Below are 18,261 nucleotides of genomic sequence, written 5' to 3' on the forward strand. Positions count from 1 at the left end.
CGAAGAGAATGACTTGCAAAACGATTTTCAGTTTCAGATTAAGATTCTCCATCACGGACATCTACCCTCACCTAAGAACTATTTCCAGAAAGTTGAGATTCAAGCAATAAATATAGCCTATGTTACTCGGAGTGAATGTAGCAATAGTATAGAAGTATAGAAGTATAGATACTAACATATTTTTCCGAACCAGAGAAGAATATAAATATTACAAACATTTTTATTAGATAATTAAACAAATATTCAAATAATAATATTATGATTTCCTATTTCGCCTCTCTGGATTAGTTAAACTGCTCGCAACACGTGTCTGAGTTTAATTTTCGATTCAGTTTTTGATGAATATTTCAACGTTGCACATGACTCTTGTAAAATTAATATTTGAATAGGGATTAATAAAATATGTGTGACAGTTATTGAGAAAATATATAAAAGTTAAACCTTGTTCAAGGGGATAATCTATAAATGTTCTATAAACTACTTTCATACATCTTATAAGTATTATACATACGGATGTACGAGGCGTGTGTGAATATGGGATTTTAAAAATCTAAAGTATATTTGTTTTCGTTCCGTCAATATGTTTGTATGTACGAGTTTTTTTTACTCATAAATATGAATATTTGCTTATTTAGGACATCTCATACATAACACACACCGATTTGTGATAATAGACCATTCATTAATGATGGAGTCACGTAATAAAAATAATTCAGTATGTGTTGTTGGAGAAAAGCTTCGGAAGAAAATACGAGTGAAGCATGTACTACTTTCAAGGTAATTTCGTGCCAAATTACAATTGGTACTTCGAGGTCTGCTTTAATTGTTTTGTTATCGATGTACATCTGTGCTAATAGAATAAACCGAACTATATGCGAGTACATATGTATGTGTATATACTTACAGACATATATTTATTAATAAATGAGTACCGCTACACACCTTTGGGTATACAAAATGTCAATTCACAATATTAAATCAAATAGTATTAAAATTTTTTTATCTTCAATGAATATTGTAAATCGTACTGCAAGTGGTAATGCTTCCAAAACTAGCAAAATTACGGAACAAATAATAACACCAAACTGATTTTATCTTGCTTGTTTATGTGGACGACATAGTCACCGCCAGTGGTATTCAATCTGTGTGATAGCAACAGCCGTAGCTCAAGATCAGTTGCATTTATAGTCATAGTCATAGCCTTATAGTAGTTTGAGTCAGAGTTATATTATGACATCCTATACGATTCAACGTGCTGCACTAAACAATAGGATATAAGAGCATAGAGTTATAGTTATAAATGCATGTATTGTATATACATACATCGTATTTACTTTTTAACAACCTATTTCATTGTCGGACAATGCTAGAAAACCGATATATTTTTATTAAGAAAAGCAAATACCATTCCTAACTACCTTTGCTCTTACATACATTAATACAACATATGTACTTCTGTTTTCAATTTATTGAGCTAAACAACTACACTGGTATTGTTAACCAGCTGCTCTCAGATTTATTTTTTCAAACCTGGATTTTGTTTTTACTTTTCTAGTGAACAAAATTTTTATCTGGTTTAAATAACCGCCGCTTCTGTTAAAATTTTGCTATCTTAAGTGTTTTTATTAATTACAAAATGCACTCACACTAAGATATTTTCATACCATACAAGAAACTGGATATTTAGATTTTAATCAAGACATTAATGATTTAGGAGATCAATTATTAATATTCAAATACATATATATGTATGTTATTGGAGGCACCGAAAGCCAATTAAATCAAAGAATTAATGGTAAACTCAAATAAAACGCACATATAAATAACAAAAATGTATCGAAGTAAATTTTTAACCAGTCAAAATAAATTTCTTGCAACACACTATTTATGTAAGTGAAACCGTAATCAAATCGTCTTTATAGTTTAAGTCTGTGGTTACAAAGTGTAAATAAATACCATGACCTTGTTATTCTCATTATATTTTGTCGCCAACTACATTCATACTGAGAATGAGGTTGTAATCGAGATGGCTACACACACAATTCCATTCATATAAAAAGCTATAATTACTAATTTCTTATTAGTCCATCGGTCTCAATTTTTGGAGACTGAAGTCAATTTACATTTACGTTTTTTTATTTTAATTAAGTTTATGTACAATTGTTAATCATGACTATATTATATTATGAACAAGGCCGAAAATATGTTGTTTCAAACTCAAATTTAAAAAAATTTTGTCATATCTACATACGTTTATATATGAAACTAAGTACATATGTATATACAAATAAATAAATAAATTTAGAAATCTGAATTGTATGATCCGCGTAACTATTGTTTCTATAATTCTTAACATACATTGATTTGCAAATTAACTTAATATATTTGGGGTTGAACATAAATTGTGCCGCAACACTTTCGATCTAATATACTATTTCCGCTGACCGATTGCAATTTACGAACGAAATACCGAGCTTCTCTTGTGTATATACATGTATTTTATTCACACCAATTTATGTGCTATTTTTTAACAAGGGGTGCATTTAAGACAAAAAAGTGGACTATATGGTTGGGTTGCTATTTCGGTATATGTAGAAATATTAAATTGTAAAGCTGACTCAAGCATTTTTGAGTAGTTATAATACGAACTTGTATATGTATAAATTTAAACATACAGGGGTCGACGAAAGCCCATATTTAATAGTCTCTCTCATTTCAATATTTTTTTTAAAAAACAAACTGTTATAATTAGTACCCCTTACGTACGGACACTATTGTCAAACCTTTTTAATTATTTGTGAATAATTTACCGAGTTTATTTCGGAGAACATTTTTAATATTGTTCGAGAAAAAATATAAACAATACTAAAAAAATACTTATTTCTCTAATACTTTCTTTTAAATTGATAGCGACATTTTTATACTCTCGCAACAAAGTTGCTAAGAAGAGTATTATAGTTTTGTTCACATAACGGTTGTTTGTGTCACCAAGAAATAAAAGAGTTAGATATGGGGTTATATATATGTAAATGATCAGGATGACGAGTGGAGTTGAAATCCGGATGTCTGTCCGTCCGTCTGTCCGTGCAAGCGATAACTTGTAAAAATTGAGATATCTTAATGAAACTTGGAACACATATTCCTTGGCACCCGGAGGAGGTTGCTCCAAAGGTTAGGTTGAAAATTACAAAAACTGCGTAAACTCACTAACGAAAAACGTCAGAAGCCCTAAATTTTACATAAGACATGTCAAAAACCATATCTCAGGAACTACTCGACCGATTTTAATAAAATTCTGTATATAACACTTTCTTGACACCCTGATGACACGGGTGGAATATGGGCGAAATCTGTTCATAACCACGCCTACTTCCCATATAACTCAATTTTGAATTCCATCTGATTCGTTCACTTTATAATATATACATAATGGTCAAATTGTGTTATCTTTATAAAATTTCGTCAATAAATTGCTAGAGTATAAAATGTTCGGTGACACCCGAACTTAGCCCTTCCTTACTTGTTCTATTGTATGGTCTTCTATTGCCGTGGGGAATTGGGTTTTCACATGCATATATACATATGTATGCACAAATATGTATCTGAACACTCGAAAGTAGTTATGTAAATTAAATAAGTTATCGGGCAGATTTGATTATCACAAAATTGTTTGGCTTTATTCATATGACCATATGTATTTGTATACAGATATATGCATATTTATTGTATTATCGTCATTTGAGCCAATTTTGAACAAACACAAACTCAAAAAAACAGTCTCAATTGACGTTTATTATACTTGTATAGATAACCATTTGTAGTACAGTAAAGCAAAAAACGTAAGTGCTTGAATAGTTGTGTGTTATAGTGTTCCAGATCAAGGTAAATGAAGTGGTAAGGTCCTCAATATCTCGCTATACGAACACGTACAAAGAATTGTCAGATTTAGCACCGGACGGAGAGATACCTTGTCGACGGTCAACGGGACGACTTCATACATTTCAAAAAATCATTGGCTAGTAATCATATTTCTATTGAGAATTTTCTCTTTTCAGAATTTTCCATAAATAGGGATCATCGACCCAAGTAACAGAGAGGAAAACATTGTAAAGTTGTTTATCCATTTCGGAATTTCTACTGTTCTTTTACTTTGCGATGGAATCTTTGTCACTCCATTAACGAGTACATAACTTGCAAAGTTAATGGCCTTTATTTAAGAGCAAACCCTTTATATGCTTGCCAATCCACCATACACCACGTTTCAATAGAATCGCACCATGTAGTGGCGATGTCGTAATAGAGTGTATTTTCTTCACTTCATTTTCATATCGCTGCTTTTAATATTTTAATATTTCTTGGATTCACCATTTTTGTTTGTCTGCGTGATACTACAGGTGGATTTTAGTAGTCTATTTTACTTCTTTTCATACTTTGATACTTGGGCACACAATGTTTGAGGCTAGCTTTTGCCATCCATCGTGGACAGACATGCACTTATGCTTATCCCTTGAAATAAACATATACAATGCGAGGGATTTCTTATGTACTTATGAGCCTTTGAAATAATATAATTGCAAAACAAGTACTACATGCAAGTGTATGTATTTATTTACTGTCGGTTTTTGTGAGTTCAGATAATTTAACCTCATTAACATTTCTAACGATATGTTCTTTAATTGGCTAAGATTTCAAAATTGAAAGCTAAACCTTTTGTTTCCACTAAAAGCCGCTAACAAAATTTGGCAAACATGCCTTAACCACATTAATAGAACATATTTATGTCTGTATAATACATATGTATGTCTTAATTAAAACCACAACAATACATACATATATAGATGAGTGTGTTCATCGTTAAACATTTAAATAAATACTCAAGTATCAATTCAATGACATATTTGATTATTGATGATAACGATTTTTAAAAACCTGATAAAAAATGTGAATCTGTGGGTTTTATAAAAAACAAATTGTTGCACAAAAGTTGAGGTTCAAATGCTATAGAAATAAACTTATAAAAAATGTCATACTGAAATTAATTAATTAATTAATTAATATATTGCAGTTGCAATAAGAAGGAAACATACATATACATATGCATCTATTTTTTAGTTTAGAGCTATATAACTAATTATTTTAACTAAGTATAAATACCATAAATAAACATAGAATTATTATACACCTAAAATATTGTATACACTTTTCTTTTTTCCAGATCCTTGAAACTCCATTAAACGAGGTGTCTGCTACAACGAAAAATATTTTTTAAAATACTTCCATAGGTTAAAATACACAATACATATTTTACTCCATTAAAAGCACAACTGATTCACCGTAAATGTCATATCCGTAATTTGAAATTTTCTAAACCCAGCAATTTAAGGATAACAATAAATACTACTTATCAAATTTGATTTAAAATATATTCAAAATTACCGCCTACCACCCACCCACACCAAAAGTCAAACAAAACCCGGCCAATATGGACTCCGGTTCAGGGCCGCGGTTTGACGATGAACCACCTCCAGAGCCTCGGGATGGGTGGCTTCTGGTACGGGTTCATGTACCCGAGCTGAACGTATTTAAATGCCTGCAGTTTCCGTCAGATCGTTTAGTTTGGGATGTAAAACAACAGGTTTTCTCCTCATTGCCAAAGGTATGTCATTAAACTATTATAAAATGATACCTCTTTCTTTTACTATTTCTATTACTTTTTGGTTTTTTCTTTTAAATAACATTGACAAAAATGCTTCACTAAACTAACATTTGGAGAAAAGTATTAATTATATTGTATACACACCGTAATATAAATAACATATATTATAACACCTACATAAATATTTACGAATTTGATTTGTATATGTATATGGTGACAAAACAAAGTAGCCTATGCCAAAAATTTAATATTAAAGAGAAACCTAATTTTTTGTAATGTTAAAATCTTCGTTTTTCAATCATAAACTAAAAACATACATACATATTTCCACATTAAAACCGAGCTTTCTTTAAAATTATGTAGATACTTTGTATTGTTTTTAAACATACCTTTTAGCCTCTAATGTCCTGCATACTCAAGTCAAGGACACATCCAAGATAAATACATTATTGAATCATTTACCAAAACGACTGACATTTCTAAGAAAAATTAATATAAATCTAAATGTTCCGAATATTTTTTTATGGATACGATATGTTCTTGATGAGAGCGTACGAATTTTGCTTCTTTAATTTATGTGATCTTTGCTTTTCTCTTCTTATTATGATTTTATCAATATGCTTTTATTGCCAAATAAATACCAATCAACGTTCACAAATACTTATAATATGCATACTACATTTGTGCTATGAATGGTCTCGCAACACTACTACTGACATATGAACGTGAACTTCACGAAATGATCGCACTACAACAACACATATTAATATACAACACTGGATTAACTTTTCATATTATGTTTTTCGAAAAAAATCCATAGGTGGCCTTTTGGTTTAAGGTTGGTGTTGAATGTTTATTATTTTGCATGCTAAAACCAATTTTGAAGCTCAATTCTCATTAAATTACAAATTAAGCAATATTCTTGTAAAGTTGATAACAATATTTTAAATTTATTATATTAAGCCATTTTCTATTTGCATACAGGAGCTTAAGGAGAGTTTTAATTATGGATTATTCAGTCCACCTTCAAATGGAAAAGCCGGAAAATTTCTTGATGAAGAGCGACGTTTAGGTGATTATCCGTTTAACGGTCCTGTCGGCTATTTAGAGGTGATTTGGATTTGGAGTTATCTAACATATTCAAGTATATTATGTAATTGAATGCTTTTCATACTCCACTGTTAGCTTAAATATAAGAGACGCGTTTACAAAATGCTAAATTTAGATGAAAGACAGTTAAAGGCATTACACACACGCGCCAACTTGCGTCGATTTCTTGAGTGCATCCATGCTGGACATGTAGAAAAGATAGCAAAAATGTGTTCCAAAGGCTTAGATCCGAATTTCCATTGCCCAGAAACTGGTGAGACCCCACTAACTGTAGCGACTGGAGCTAAGAAACCAAATAAATTATTGATAGCGTTAGTTAATGGTGGTGCTTTACTTGACTATCGCACCAAAGACGGTACTACAGCTCTTCATAAAGCCGTTGAAAAAGACTCACTTGAAGCTGTAACGTAAGTATCTGAATCTATTTCTTTTCAATCAATATATTTCTGCAATATGCATAAAATTAATAAAAATACATTATTAATTTTTATTAGAACTCTACTAGAATTAGGCGCATCACCTAACTATAAGGATGGGCGCGGCATAACACCTCTCTACTTATCTATCGCCCGGAAATGTGATCCAAAGGTAACAGAGAGCTTATTGCATGATCATGCCTCATTAGGTATACAGGACACTCAGGGTTGGAACGAGGTTCATCAGGTGAGCGTTTGATAATATAAAATTAAGTAAATTAAACTTTATCTATATATATATATATATATATCGGCTCCTGGTAAAAGATTTCAACGTAAATCTCTTTAGTTACCTTACAAATTAACCCCTTACATTATATTATTTTTCCTCTACTACAAGGTGAAGCGCAGAAAAGTAAAATAAAAACTATTTGCCGACTATCTCTCGAGCTAAACCCTTTCAATTATTTTCATCCTTTCAAAAACTGACAAATATGGTTTGTAGTAATTCCAGTCAAGTTCAACAAATAATGCAATTGTCTAATAGACTCTCCAAAAGCCGCAGAAGAAAAAATTAAATATGTAATTATGCCAAGGACGAAGACGAAAAATTCCCACTTAACCTACCACAGGACAGTAAAGAATTGGTTTAAATACTGAAATTCCATTTGAAGAAATTTTGTAATATGCATAAATGTACATAGTTACATGTTTAGCAAACCATAAACTCTCCAAAAGCCGCAAAAGAGAAAATTAAATATGTAATAGTGCCACGGACGAAGACGAAAACTTCCCACCTAACTTAGCACAGGACAGTGAAGAATTTGTTTAAATACTGAATTCCATTTTCAAGAAGTTTTGTAATATTCACATATGTAATGTATGTATGTGCATAAATGTACACATTTTCCTGTTTAGCAAACCATAAAATAATGTTGACAAAATATAGGATACTTTTTTTTCAACATACCAACCGACGGATTTATCTTTGACTATATATAACCGTTCCTATCTTTCCTCAATATATTTTACGTATTTATATCAGCCCTGGATTGTCTTATTGATTGAAGTTTTTCAATCAAGGTATGGTGTTGGTTTAGATTATTATAACTTGTTTTCTTTTTGGCTTATTTTTTATATAATATAAGTATATAAGTAATTAACATCTTTAAATGCTTTCACTTAATAAACTATATTCAATTTTTATTTCTTTGGCTTCAACCTAAACTACATTAATAACATACATATTTGTATTCGAATAATTTGAACGTATACAAATGAAAAATATGGAATAATGATAGGCTTGTCGGCATGGTCTTGTACACCATTTGGAACATTTATTGTTTTATGGTGCGGACATGGATGGCCGTAACGCTTCCGGTAATACACCATTGCATGTATGCGCTGTTAACAATCAAGAGGCTTGTGCAAGAATGCTTTTGTTTCGTGGTGCACAACGTTCTGCTCTCAATTATGCCAATCAAACTCCCTATCAGGTACATATTTTTCCGATCTTTGCTTTATAAGGTTAACACACAACGCATTTGAAATGGGTTCAAGACTCTAGAACTTTCTATGTAAAAATTAAAAAATACACTTAAAATTGTTATTTATTATTTAAATTATATTTTGATGTTATGCTATGTTCAAATAGGTCAACTATATCAAGCAATTAAGTTATATATTGAGCCAACAGAGGCACACAACTAATACATATATTATTTGATAACTATCATTAAATGAAGTAAAACTATGTGAATGAGTAAAAATAAACACACACTTAGATGCTTACGAATTTTAAAAGCTTATAATATATTTCAAATGAATATAACTACAGTAGAAACTCGATTAACCGGACTAATTGTTGTCGATAGGCATTCGGATAATCGAAAATCCGGATAAACGAATGTATTAAAAAAAACAAATAGATATCAACGAAAATCAATGTTTATTAAGGAATGAACACTTACTTATGTATGTACATATTTTCTTAGATTACATTACATACATAATACTAAACTGCAGAATTAATCATGAAATAAAATATTTAGGTACGTATGTACGAATCATTTGTTTACAATATGTATTTGGTAATCATGAAATAAGTAGGTAGGTAATAAGTTTAATTTGGTTTAAAATATTTGGTAATTGTCATTTGACGTAAGCAACTTTTTCTTCTTCATTGCTGCTATATCATATATATAAATAATATTGGTCGCGGTTGGTAGCCCGCGGTTAGTATAACTGAGGACCGGATAAACGAGTTTCTACTGTACCTTCTATCCTTAGAATTTTATAGCAATAATCCAACTGGTTTTTAAATTTATAATCAAGCGTTTTTTTCGACCATAGCTATATTTCTTCAGCAAATTACAGAAGAAGTATATATATTGTTTATATATATATATATATACATACATATATATTGTTTATATATATATGTATATTGTTTTAATGCATTTCATTAAATATGCTTATTGGAAGTCAGTATATCTGAAGAATTAGCATAATGAAATTTTTACTTGTAATTTAAGATGTCCATTTGAACATAGCATTAATTTATGCGCTTTTATACATAGAAATTGAAAAGTTCTAAAGATGTATTTATCGCCATCCATACGTATACATAGATATATTGTCAAGATTATATTTATTTGAATGTTATAACAATAACAGCAGCAGATTACTAATAAATCATGAAATAATATACAAAATGCAATAAAATTATTGAAAAATCACTGAAATATTTTTTATATTAAGGTTGCTGTAATTGCCGGAAATATGGACCTAGCCGAAATCATACAGAATTTCAAGCCTGATGATGTTGGTGAGTAGATAGTTTAAACCTGAATTTGTAATAAATATTTTTGATGACTACCATTTACAAACATTGGACCATACGTATATAAATATGTGCATCAAAAATATTGTTATTTATGTAGGTATTGTAGAATTACTGCATGGACACACATTAGTATATGTCGGAACGTGCTGAATTTCATAGATCCGCATCACAATACTTTTTGAGCCAAAAACAACTGCTACCACAAATAAGCTTACTCTAAATGTCTATACCAATTCATTCACTTTATTTAAATTATTTATTAGTTATACAATTAACAAGCATCATACAAATGTGTGCATGTACCTATATATACATGAACCATGCCTTTATATTTAATTTCTTTCACACTGAAATTCCGTTTTTTTTTTCATTTCATCATATATATAATAATACAGAGACCTTCATAATATGATGTTCATATCTATAAAATTTTAACACAAACATATGACAATCATTCGTTTGTATTTTTAATATAGAAATACAATACAAACATATGACAATCATTCGTTTGTATTTTTAATATGGAAATACATTTAATTGACACCAACTATTCGAAAAGCCGAAATTAAACCAAGTTGATTATGCTTAACCAACTAATCACTACTCCACAGGTTCCGCCAGAAATAGAGTATTATAAAACCCATCAACCGTTCGTAGGTCGTTTAAAAACTATAGAATATTTTATTTGTCCTATAGTACCAAGACGTACACTACAACCGGACTATCATGAGTGTAAATACAAATTCAAATTCAAATTTGGGATGAAAAGAAGTTGAAATAGAAATTCATTAATCTAAAAACTTATTATACTCTCGCAACAAAAGTTCACATAACGGTTGTTTGTAAGTCATAAAACTAAACGAGTTAGATATATCAAAATGATCAGGATGACGAGACGAGTTGCAATCCCGATGTCTGTCTGTCCGTCTGTCCGTGCAACTTGAGTAAAAATTGAGATATCTTAACGTAACTTGGAACACGTATTCCTTGGCATCCTGAGGAAGTTGCTTTCGAAGATGGGCAAAATCGGACCATTGTCACACCCACAAAATGGTGAAAACCAAAAACCTATAAAGTGTCATAACTAAGCCATAATTAAAGTTATAAAAGTAAAATTTGGAATAAAGGATCGCACTAAGAAGGGGGATATTTGGATGTAATTTTTTTAGGAAAGAGGTCGTGGCCCCGCCTCCAAATCGTTTATTTGTATATATCTCGCAAACCAATGAAGCTATATAAACCAAACTTTCTCTTACGTACCCCATCACACAATCGGATAATAACCACGCCCACCTCCCATACAAAGGTTAAATTGAAAATTACTAAAAGTAGGTTAACTCACTAACGAAAAACGTCAGAAACACTAAATTTCACAGAAATATATAGTATTTTCTTGACACCCTGATAACACGGATAAAGAATGGGCGAAATCGGTTTACAACCACGGCTACTTTCCTTATAACTAAATTTTGAATTCCATCTGATTCCTTCACTTTATAATGTATACATAAGGAACAAATGAACATAACGGGATAAAACTTTACACAAATAGTGTATATCATCTCTGGCTTCACTTGTGAAAAAAATCTCTCAGATAATTTATTGTAATTCAGAGAAAATTGTTTTCTTCGAATAGTGTCTCTCTGTTCCAAAAATTATTAAAATCGGGTCATAACATCTCCTAGCTTCCATATACCTAATTATAGGTTTTTCAAAAATATCATCTTCTAGCTCCCATATACCTAATTATAGGTTTTTAAAAAATACGGTGGGCTTTATTCCGAATATATATTGGTTAATATGTGAGATATCTTAGCAAAATTAAGTGAGCGTATATTGGATATAGTGTACCTTGCTGGTGAAAATTAATGAAATCGGTTCAGAAATTACCTCAGCCCTCATATACTACATATGCTGAATTTCGTTATTCTATTAAACTTTATGCCGAATTTATGTATAAATTTTGTGTTTTTTATAGAATTCTATATTCTTGTCTGCCTTTTCTATTGACAATTACGAAAAAGTCTCCATTTTATTTTTGAAAATGTTATCGTAACCCTTATTCGTAACTACATAGCTTTTTATCAATATACAATTATGTGCTTAATCTAAATTAATCACATGTTTTGGTAAGTCATTTATTTTATTAGATACACACATATACGTAAAATCCCTGATATGTATATTTTTCGCTTTTGCGGATACTTATTCATTCATATTATTTCCAGTTGATATAAGTTCATATCATTCATATTATTCCATTCGATATAAGGATACAAACAAAGTAAAATTTACGGATATAAATATTGGAAAACAAGAAAAAGAACCCGTTTTGTCTAGTGTTAATGTGGCTAAGGGATATTGTGAAGTCTGCACTTCTGGTATACACGTACCGTTCCAAATATTATAGTTATTTGAATCTAGTTTATGTTTTTGTGTTTGCAACGATTATCTAAACCCTATTTGAAGGGGAAAGTATAAGATAACTGTCGTCGAAGTCAACTAAAGGAAGGTCCGGTAAAGAAGAGTTTCGAGGGGATTGAATACAATAGCATAAATGATCCATTTACGACATCAGAAGAAAGCGTGTTTGTAAAAAACAATAAATATTGGTCGAAACTTATTTTAAATAAGTAGAATAATATATTATGTAAAGTCCAATAGGCCTTCGTAAGACTGCATGGAACCTAATATACATATGTAATTATTATATACATATTACCTAGTAATTATTTTTTTCTTATTTACAAAATAATATTTCATGCATAATTCATAACATTCTCGTTTTCATACCACACTCATTTCTGAAATCATATTTATGTGATAATTTTACCAATTCATATAATATTTTTGTTTTTATGTCAGATTTTTTAGTCGGATTTTTAAGTGAAATTGCTTATCTTTGTCTTTTCTCTGTTTCGACATAAGTAAGTTCTCCGATAACTGGTTGAACTCAACATTAAGGGGTTTTATTTATACCGCTAATTACTAACGATCTTATTTCCGGAGGGATCCTCGAAAATAAAAATAATTTAATAATTAAATATAGCGAATATGTCCTGCTATTCCAATTTTGCACATTATTTTAGAAAGGCATGACCGTTCAGTGCTTATGGATATTACATTCACAGGTACTTAAATGTACAACAAGCCTGAACACATAAATATGTTAACAAACATGCATATGCACATTTTTTAGATAATTATTTTCTGTTCTCTGCTAGTTTTACTCTTTCTATATTTCATAAGTTTCTTATTGTTTATGATTAATTAGCATATATAAGCAGAATACAGTGTGAAAAGAAATTAGATAAAGGTCCCAAAATGTAACTACATGCATACAAGTATGTGAAAAAAAATAAACAGACGTAAATAACACCCACCACATTCCTTAGTTCCATTTCGCGGACAACCTCGATATAATCCAAAACGCCGGTCAGCTGTGGGCTGGCCAGGTGGCAGCTGCACCAGTAGTTGCGCTGGCAGCCTGATGGGCACCTTGCCACGGAAAAGTTCATGTTGCCATAATGGACCGCCATCGCCTTGTCCATCCGAGCATATTCCTTATAGCTCGGCTAGTTCAAGCCTCTCCGAAGGATCGTCAGGGCATCGCTCACATGAAGATGACATCAGCATTGTAACAGGTATTAAATATTATGTTTTAAACTTTATGTTTTTATTATTTCGTAACGATTTTATTTACGATAGCACTTGATTTTCTTGCATTATAGTTTTCATTACTTTCTACATATCAGATACATAAGTCCATTTTCACCTTAAAACCTATACCTTTGTATAGCTCACAACGTCGTGTATATACATACATAGAAAGATACTATGAACTCTGGACGAATCGGATCTTAATAAAATCCACTGTTTATTATGCAATATAGTTCATAGTTATATTGGTATTTGCACGTCATTGGGGGTGCTCTTACGGACCTCCTTGGTCATTCTGGTATCGTTCCATTCTGCTTTTATCCTTCTTGAAGTCAAGAGGCTTTTGACCCACCGTTGTATTGCATTCTCAACGCCTATTGACTCGATACTGTTCAGAATGGCTTCCGTTGACACGTTGTTAAAAGCTCCGGAGATGTCCAGGAATGCTACGAGGGCATATTCCAAAACTTTTTTAATGCTGAACACCAGTGAATAGAGTGCAGTCTCTACGGATCCGCCTTTTGTGTAAGCATGTTGCGCTTTAGACAAGCTGCCGGGAGGCGCTGCATCTCTGATATGCGCATCCAATATTTTCTCCAGCGTTTTCAAGAGGAAGTTAAGCTTATGGGTCTAAATTCTTTCGAGTAGGTTGGGTTGTTTTTACCTGCCTTTGGTATGAACACAACCGTAGCCTCTCTACATGAATGCGACATATAGCTGAACTTCTGGTATACACATACCGTTCCAAATATTATAGTTATTTGAATCTAGTTTATGTTTTTGTGTTTGTAACGATTATCTAAACCCTATTTGAAGGGGAAAGTACCCTCCAAGTCCAAGCACCCCCTGAAATAACCATTGCGTTTTTTTGTGTGAATTGAACATGCAAGATCTTAGTCTAGTATTTTAACATAGAGATCCCAGTTTGTATTTCTGGGATTTCTCCTAACGTCTTCCTTAATTTTCGGATCAGATGTTATATTTTCGGTATAGAGTGTTATGTTTAAGACGTTTCTTGAGGTGGGTCCTATATATGTAGACTCCTCGGTTAGCTATCACTAGACTACTTTGTAAAATAAAGTTGAGTAGTGACTCACCTCTTTGATTGATGTCGGTGCTGCCCCTGATCGTGTGATGGGCTGAATGCGGAGAAAATTGACTTTCTTGTTTTTACGAGGAAATACACAATTCCAACATGGAGACACCCCTCGCTAAATGGGACAGAACTCCCTCTCAAGGACCACACCAAGTATCTGGGAGTAGTCGTGGACAGCAAACTGTTGTGGAAGTACAATGTAGAGTAGAGAGTAAGAAATGCTTTATATGCGTGCAGGCAGATGCTTGGCACTACCTAAGGGCTTTCTCCCTCTCTTATGCACTGGTGGTACACAGCAGTGGTAAGATCGATTCTGCTCTACGGTGCTCTAGTGTGGTGGACAGGCTTACGGAAATCAACGTATGGAAAGCCAATGGAAAGGATTCAGCGACTTGCGGCTCTATGTATAACGGGAGCACTAAGAACCACCCAAACGGCGGCTCTTGAAGTATTACTAAACCTGCCGCATATAGATTTCTTTGCTGAAAACAGCGCGGCAAAATTGGCGGTACGCCTTAAGCATAAAACCTTCGGGCATAGCTCAATGGGTAATGGGACCTGACCCCACTTTTCAAATGGGAAAGAAGGTTCAAAGTTAACTTAGAAAGAGATGGCTGGCGTAAGGTATATTACCTGCACGCAGCAATTTAAACATATTTACGGACGGCTCGAAAATGGAGGACGGAGTAGGCGCGGGGATATACTGTCCGGAGTTAGGGGCATGGCAACCATTCAAACTACCGGATCACTGCAGTATATTTCAAGCTCAGGTGTTTTCAATTGGAAAATCCGCTGAGCTATCCTTATGCTCACCTACAAGATACTCTAAAGTCAACTTATACGTAGACAGTCACCCGGCAATCAAGGCAATATTCTCATTCAGCATATCGGCCAAAAGTAGCTAGCAGTGACGAGGTAGAGCGCGCTGGAAGAATTTACCGGGTTGCAAAACTGTGACGGCACTCCATTAGGTATCGCAAAGGAACAAAACTGGTCTATGTATGGTTTTATAGCCTACCAGACTAACCTAACCTAACCTATATTGGTATTTAATATAATACAATAAATTTAATTTGTGAACGACTGATACTTCAACTTATTAGAAAGGTCACTCTTCAGTAAATCCACCTGGGTTAGATTGAATTAATTGTGTACATAAGTGCAACGAAACTCTCAATAGCTCATAATTCTACAATCACCTTCATTTTATTTTCATCATCTCATAATAAAAATGTATAATTTAAATAACGTCGCAACACTATATTAACAATATTTGTTTGTTCAACAAAAGCACCTATAATAAAAAAATCCCAAAGAATCGAAAAATATACATATAATTAAAATGTACATACATATATAAATAAATATTTTGACGATGACAAAATCTTTTAACCAATGTTAAAGTTTTCACTGATGGTAATAATTTAATATCTAAATAAACATATTGCTTGGCGAAATAAATCTAAAAAATAGCGATTTTAACAAATAAGTTTGCTTTCCTACAGAACCATTCTTGAATACGAGACAACTTGGTCGCATATCTATCTATGCATGACTACACATTTATATGTGAATGTAATGGAAGCTTCATTTACAAATATGAATCAAAAAACCATTTAAAAAAGAAAATCACAAATACCAAGACATGAAAACAATTGGAAGGCTATTTAATGGTTCGGATTTCCATCTATTCAGTAACTAAAAATAGTAGACAAAGATAATATAAGTTTTATTTTTTGAAAAAAAAAAAACGGTGCAAATTAATAATGACTAAAAAAGTGGCCTGCATATAAAGCAATTTATAATCTGTGTTATTTATCAGTATCGGTACAATATGTGCATAATTCGATTGAAAAATGTCGACAGATTCTTCTTTGGTGAATGTTTGACCGTTCTTAGTCCCTACTTCTGGTGCCCGCCTTAATATTGTCCGAATAATTTGGATTTCAAAAGATTTTAATCGCCTCCGAACGGATGAAGCATTTTGGTGGGAACCTAATTGAGACCAGAGATATTAAATAATTTGGCAATGAAATATATTCCTTTGCATAATAAGCACAGGGATTAAAATTCCTATATGGTTTCCAATTTTGTTTGGTGTTAATTTGTACATATTAGCAAACCCTTTATACGAGCATGAGTAGACAAACATACCCATAATAGCAAAATCTGTCGGAATAAAAAGGGAAAATTTATAGAGTAATAAGTATACAACATAGTATTATACTTAAATATAAACATACTTAATCAATTTGATCAATGCTAATCTAAGGTATATTCACGTAAGTATTTTTAAACACTCATCCCTAATTAGGAATAGGATATATGTATGTGTTTATCTTCAACTATTATATTTTTGAAATTTTTTATGCTATTTCTGTAATATTTAAATAGCATGAATATGTTTTTATTTATTATTACGATACTAAGTAGTACTTTATCAATTAACTGGAAATTTGCATTTTTCTCATAAAAGCACATTTAAACAACATCAAATAACAGCATTATACTGGAATATTCCAATTAAAGGTTTAAAAACGAAAAAATATTTGAAAAACATTAAGTGAAAAGAAATCTCCGCAAACTCATCGGGAAGGTTAACTTTAATAGATTGTTTATGTTATGTTCAAAAATTCAGACGTCTTATATAAACGAATTGTTTTTCTCATAATTTTCTTTTATTTTACATATTTAGACAAATCACTTGGCGACACTAGTGACTTAATCAGCGACTCATCTGGTGTTGGTACCAATTCAGATTCTGCTGCGTGCTCAATCGGACATCCTAGCACCACAGTTGTTTGCATGGAACCATACTCTGGTAATGCACCAGGACATATTTCATTGCAGGCAGGAGATGTTATTGAAGTGGTTGGATCCACTGATTGTGGTCTCCTGGAAGGGTACATTCGGGGTTCAAATCAATCCGGGTTTTTCCCTGTCGACTGTGTACAGGAAGTGAGCTTACGTCAAAAGAACACAGCGGCAATACATCTTACTAGTAGCAAAACCAATAACACGAACTGCCAATCACCTTATCAGTCACAACACACTTCAACTGGAGATTCAACGAAGAGCACAGTAAACCCGCAAAGGTCACCTCAACTAAGTATCAGCGGTAATACAACTACGAATGCAGCTAATACCAGTGTTGACACGCTTTCGCTCATCGCGCCCAACCACACGCAACCCTCACCTTCAATGTCATTAAATAGCAATGGATCTGATTCAGCGATGAATGTTAGGTACCACAACACGTTACATTCAGTTAGTCAATTCAGTAGCGCTACAGCTCCACGTTTGAAAAAGACGTAAGTATATATGTATATATAAAATTTATACCGTTAGAACAATGTCATTATGTTAACATGACATTATGGAGTGTATTTAAGTGCTTAGCTTGGTAAACTCTTAAATCGACTTTGGTTCTGTCGTGATGCATTACAAGGCTTTTATTGTTCTCTACATGCCAATTCCA

General features: G+C 32.2%; 1 protein-coding gene across 13 annotated transcripts in view; it reads left to right on the forward strand.

The window, feature by feature from the left end:
- Nucleotides 1–18,261, forward strand: part of LOC105213469 (SH3 and multiple ankyrin repeat domains protein 1) — a 35,997-nt gene that overhangs the window by 8,490 nt on the left and 9,246 nt on the right. For 6 of the 13 annotated variants that reach the window (XM_054234321.1, XM_029041100.2, XM_011186335.3 and 3 more), the window contains 9 exons: nucleotides 5,216–5,656; nucleotides 6,477–6,494; nucleotides 6,641–6,766; nucleotides 6,842–7,173; nucleotides 7,261–7,429; nucleotides 8,484–8,678; nucleotides 9,943–10,009; nucleotides 13,423–13,671; nucleotides 17,479–18,094. In XM_054234321.1, coding sequence (XP_054090296.1) covers nucleotides 5,483–5,656; nucleotides 6,477–6,494; nucleotides 6,641–6,766; nucleotides 6,842–7,173; nucleotides 7,261–7,429; nucleotides 8,484–8,678; nucleotides 9,943–10,009; nucleotides 13,423–13,671; nucleotides 17,479–18,094 — 1,946 coding nt within the window. In that variant the 5' untranslated portion in view covers nucleotides 5,216–5,482. The remainder of the gene's footprint in view (nucleotides 1–5,215; nucleotides 5,657–6,476; nucleotides 6,495–6,640; nucleotides 6,767–6,841; nucleotides 7,174–7,260; nucleotides 7,430–8,483; nucleotides 8,679–9,942; nucleotides 10,010–13,422; nucleotides 13,672–17,478; nucleotides 18,095–18,261) is intronic. The other 7 variants (XM_029041103.2, XM_054234323.1, XM_011186332.3 and 4 more) reach the window with 7 other exon arrangements.

This window comes from Zeugodacus cucurbitae, chromosome 6 (genome assembly GCF_028554725.1).
Source record: "Zeugodacus cucurbitae isolate PBARC_wt_2022May chromosome 6, idZeuCucr1.2, whole genome shotgun sequence".
Classification (NCBI taxonomy): Eukaryota; Metazoa; Arthropoda; class Insecta; order Diptera; family Tephritidae; genus Zeugodacus; species Zeugodacus cucurbitae.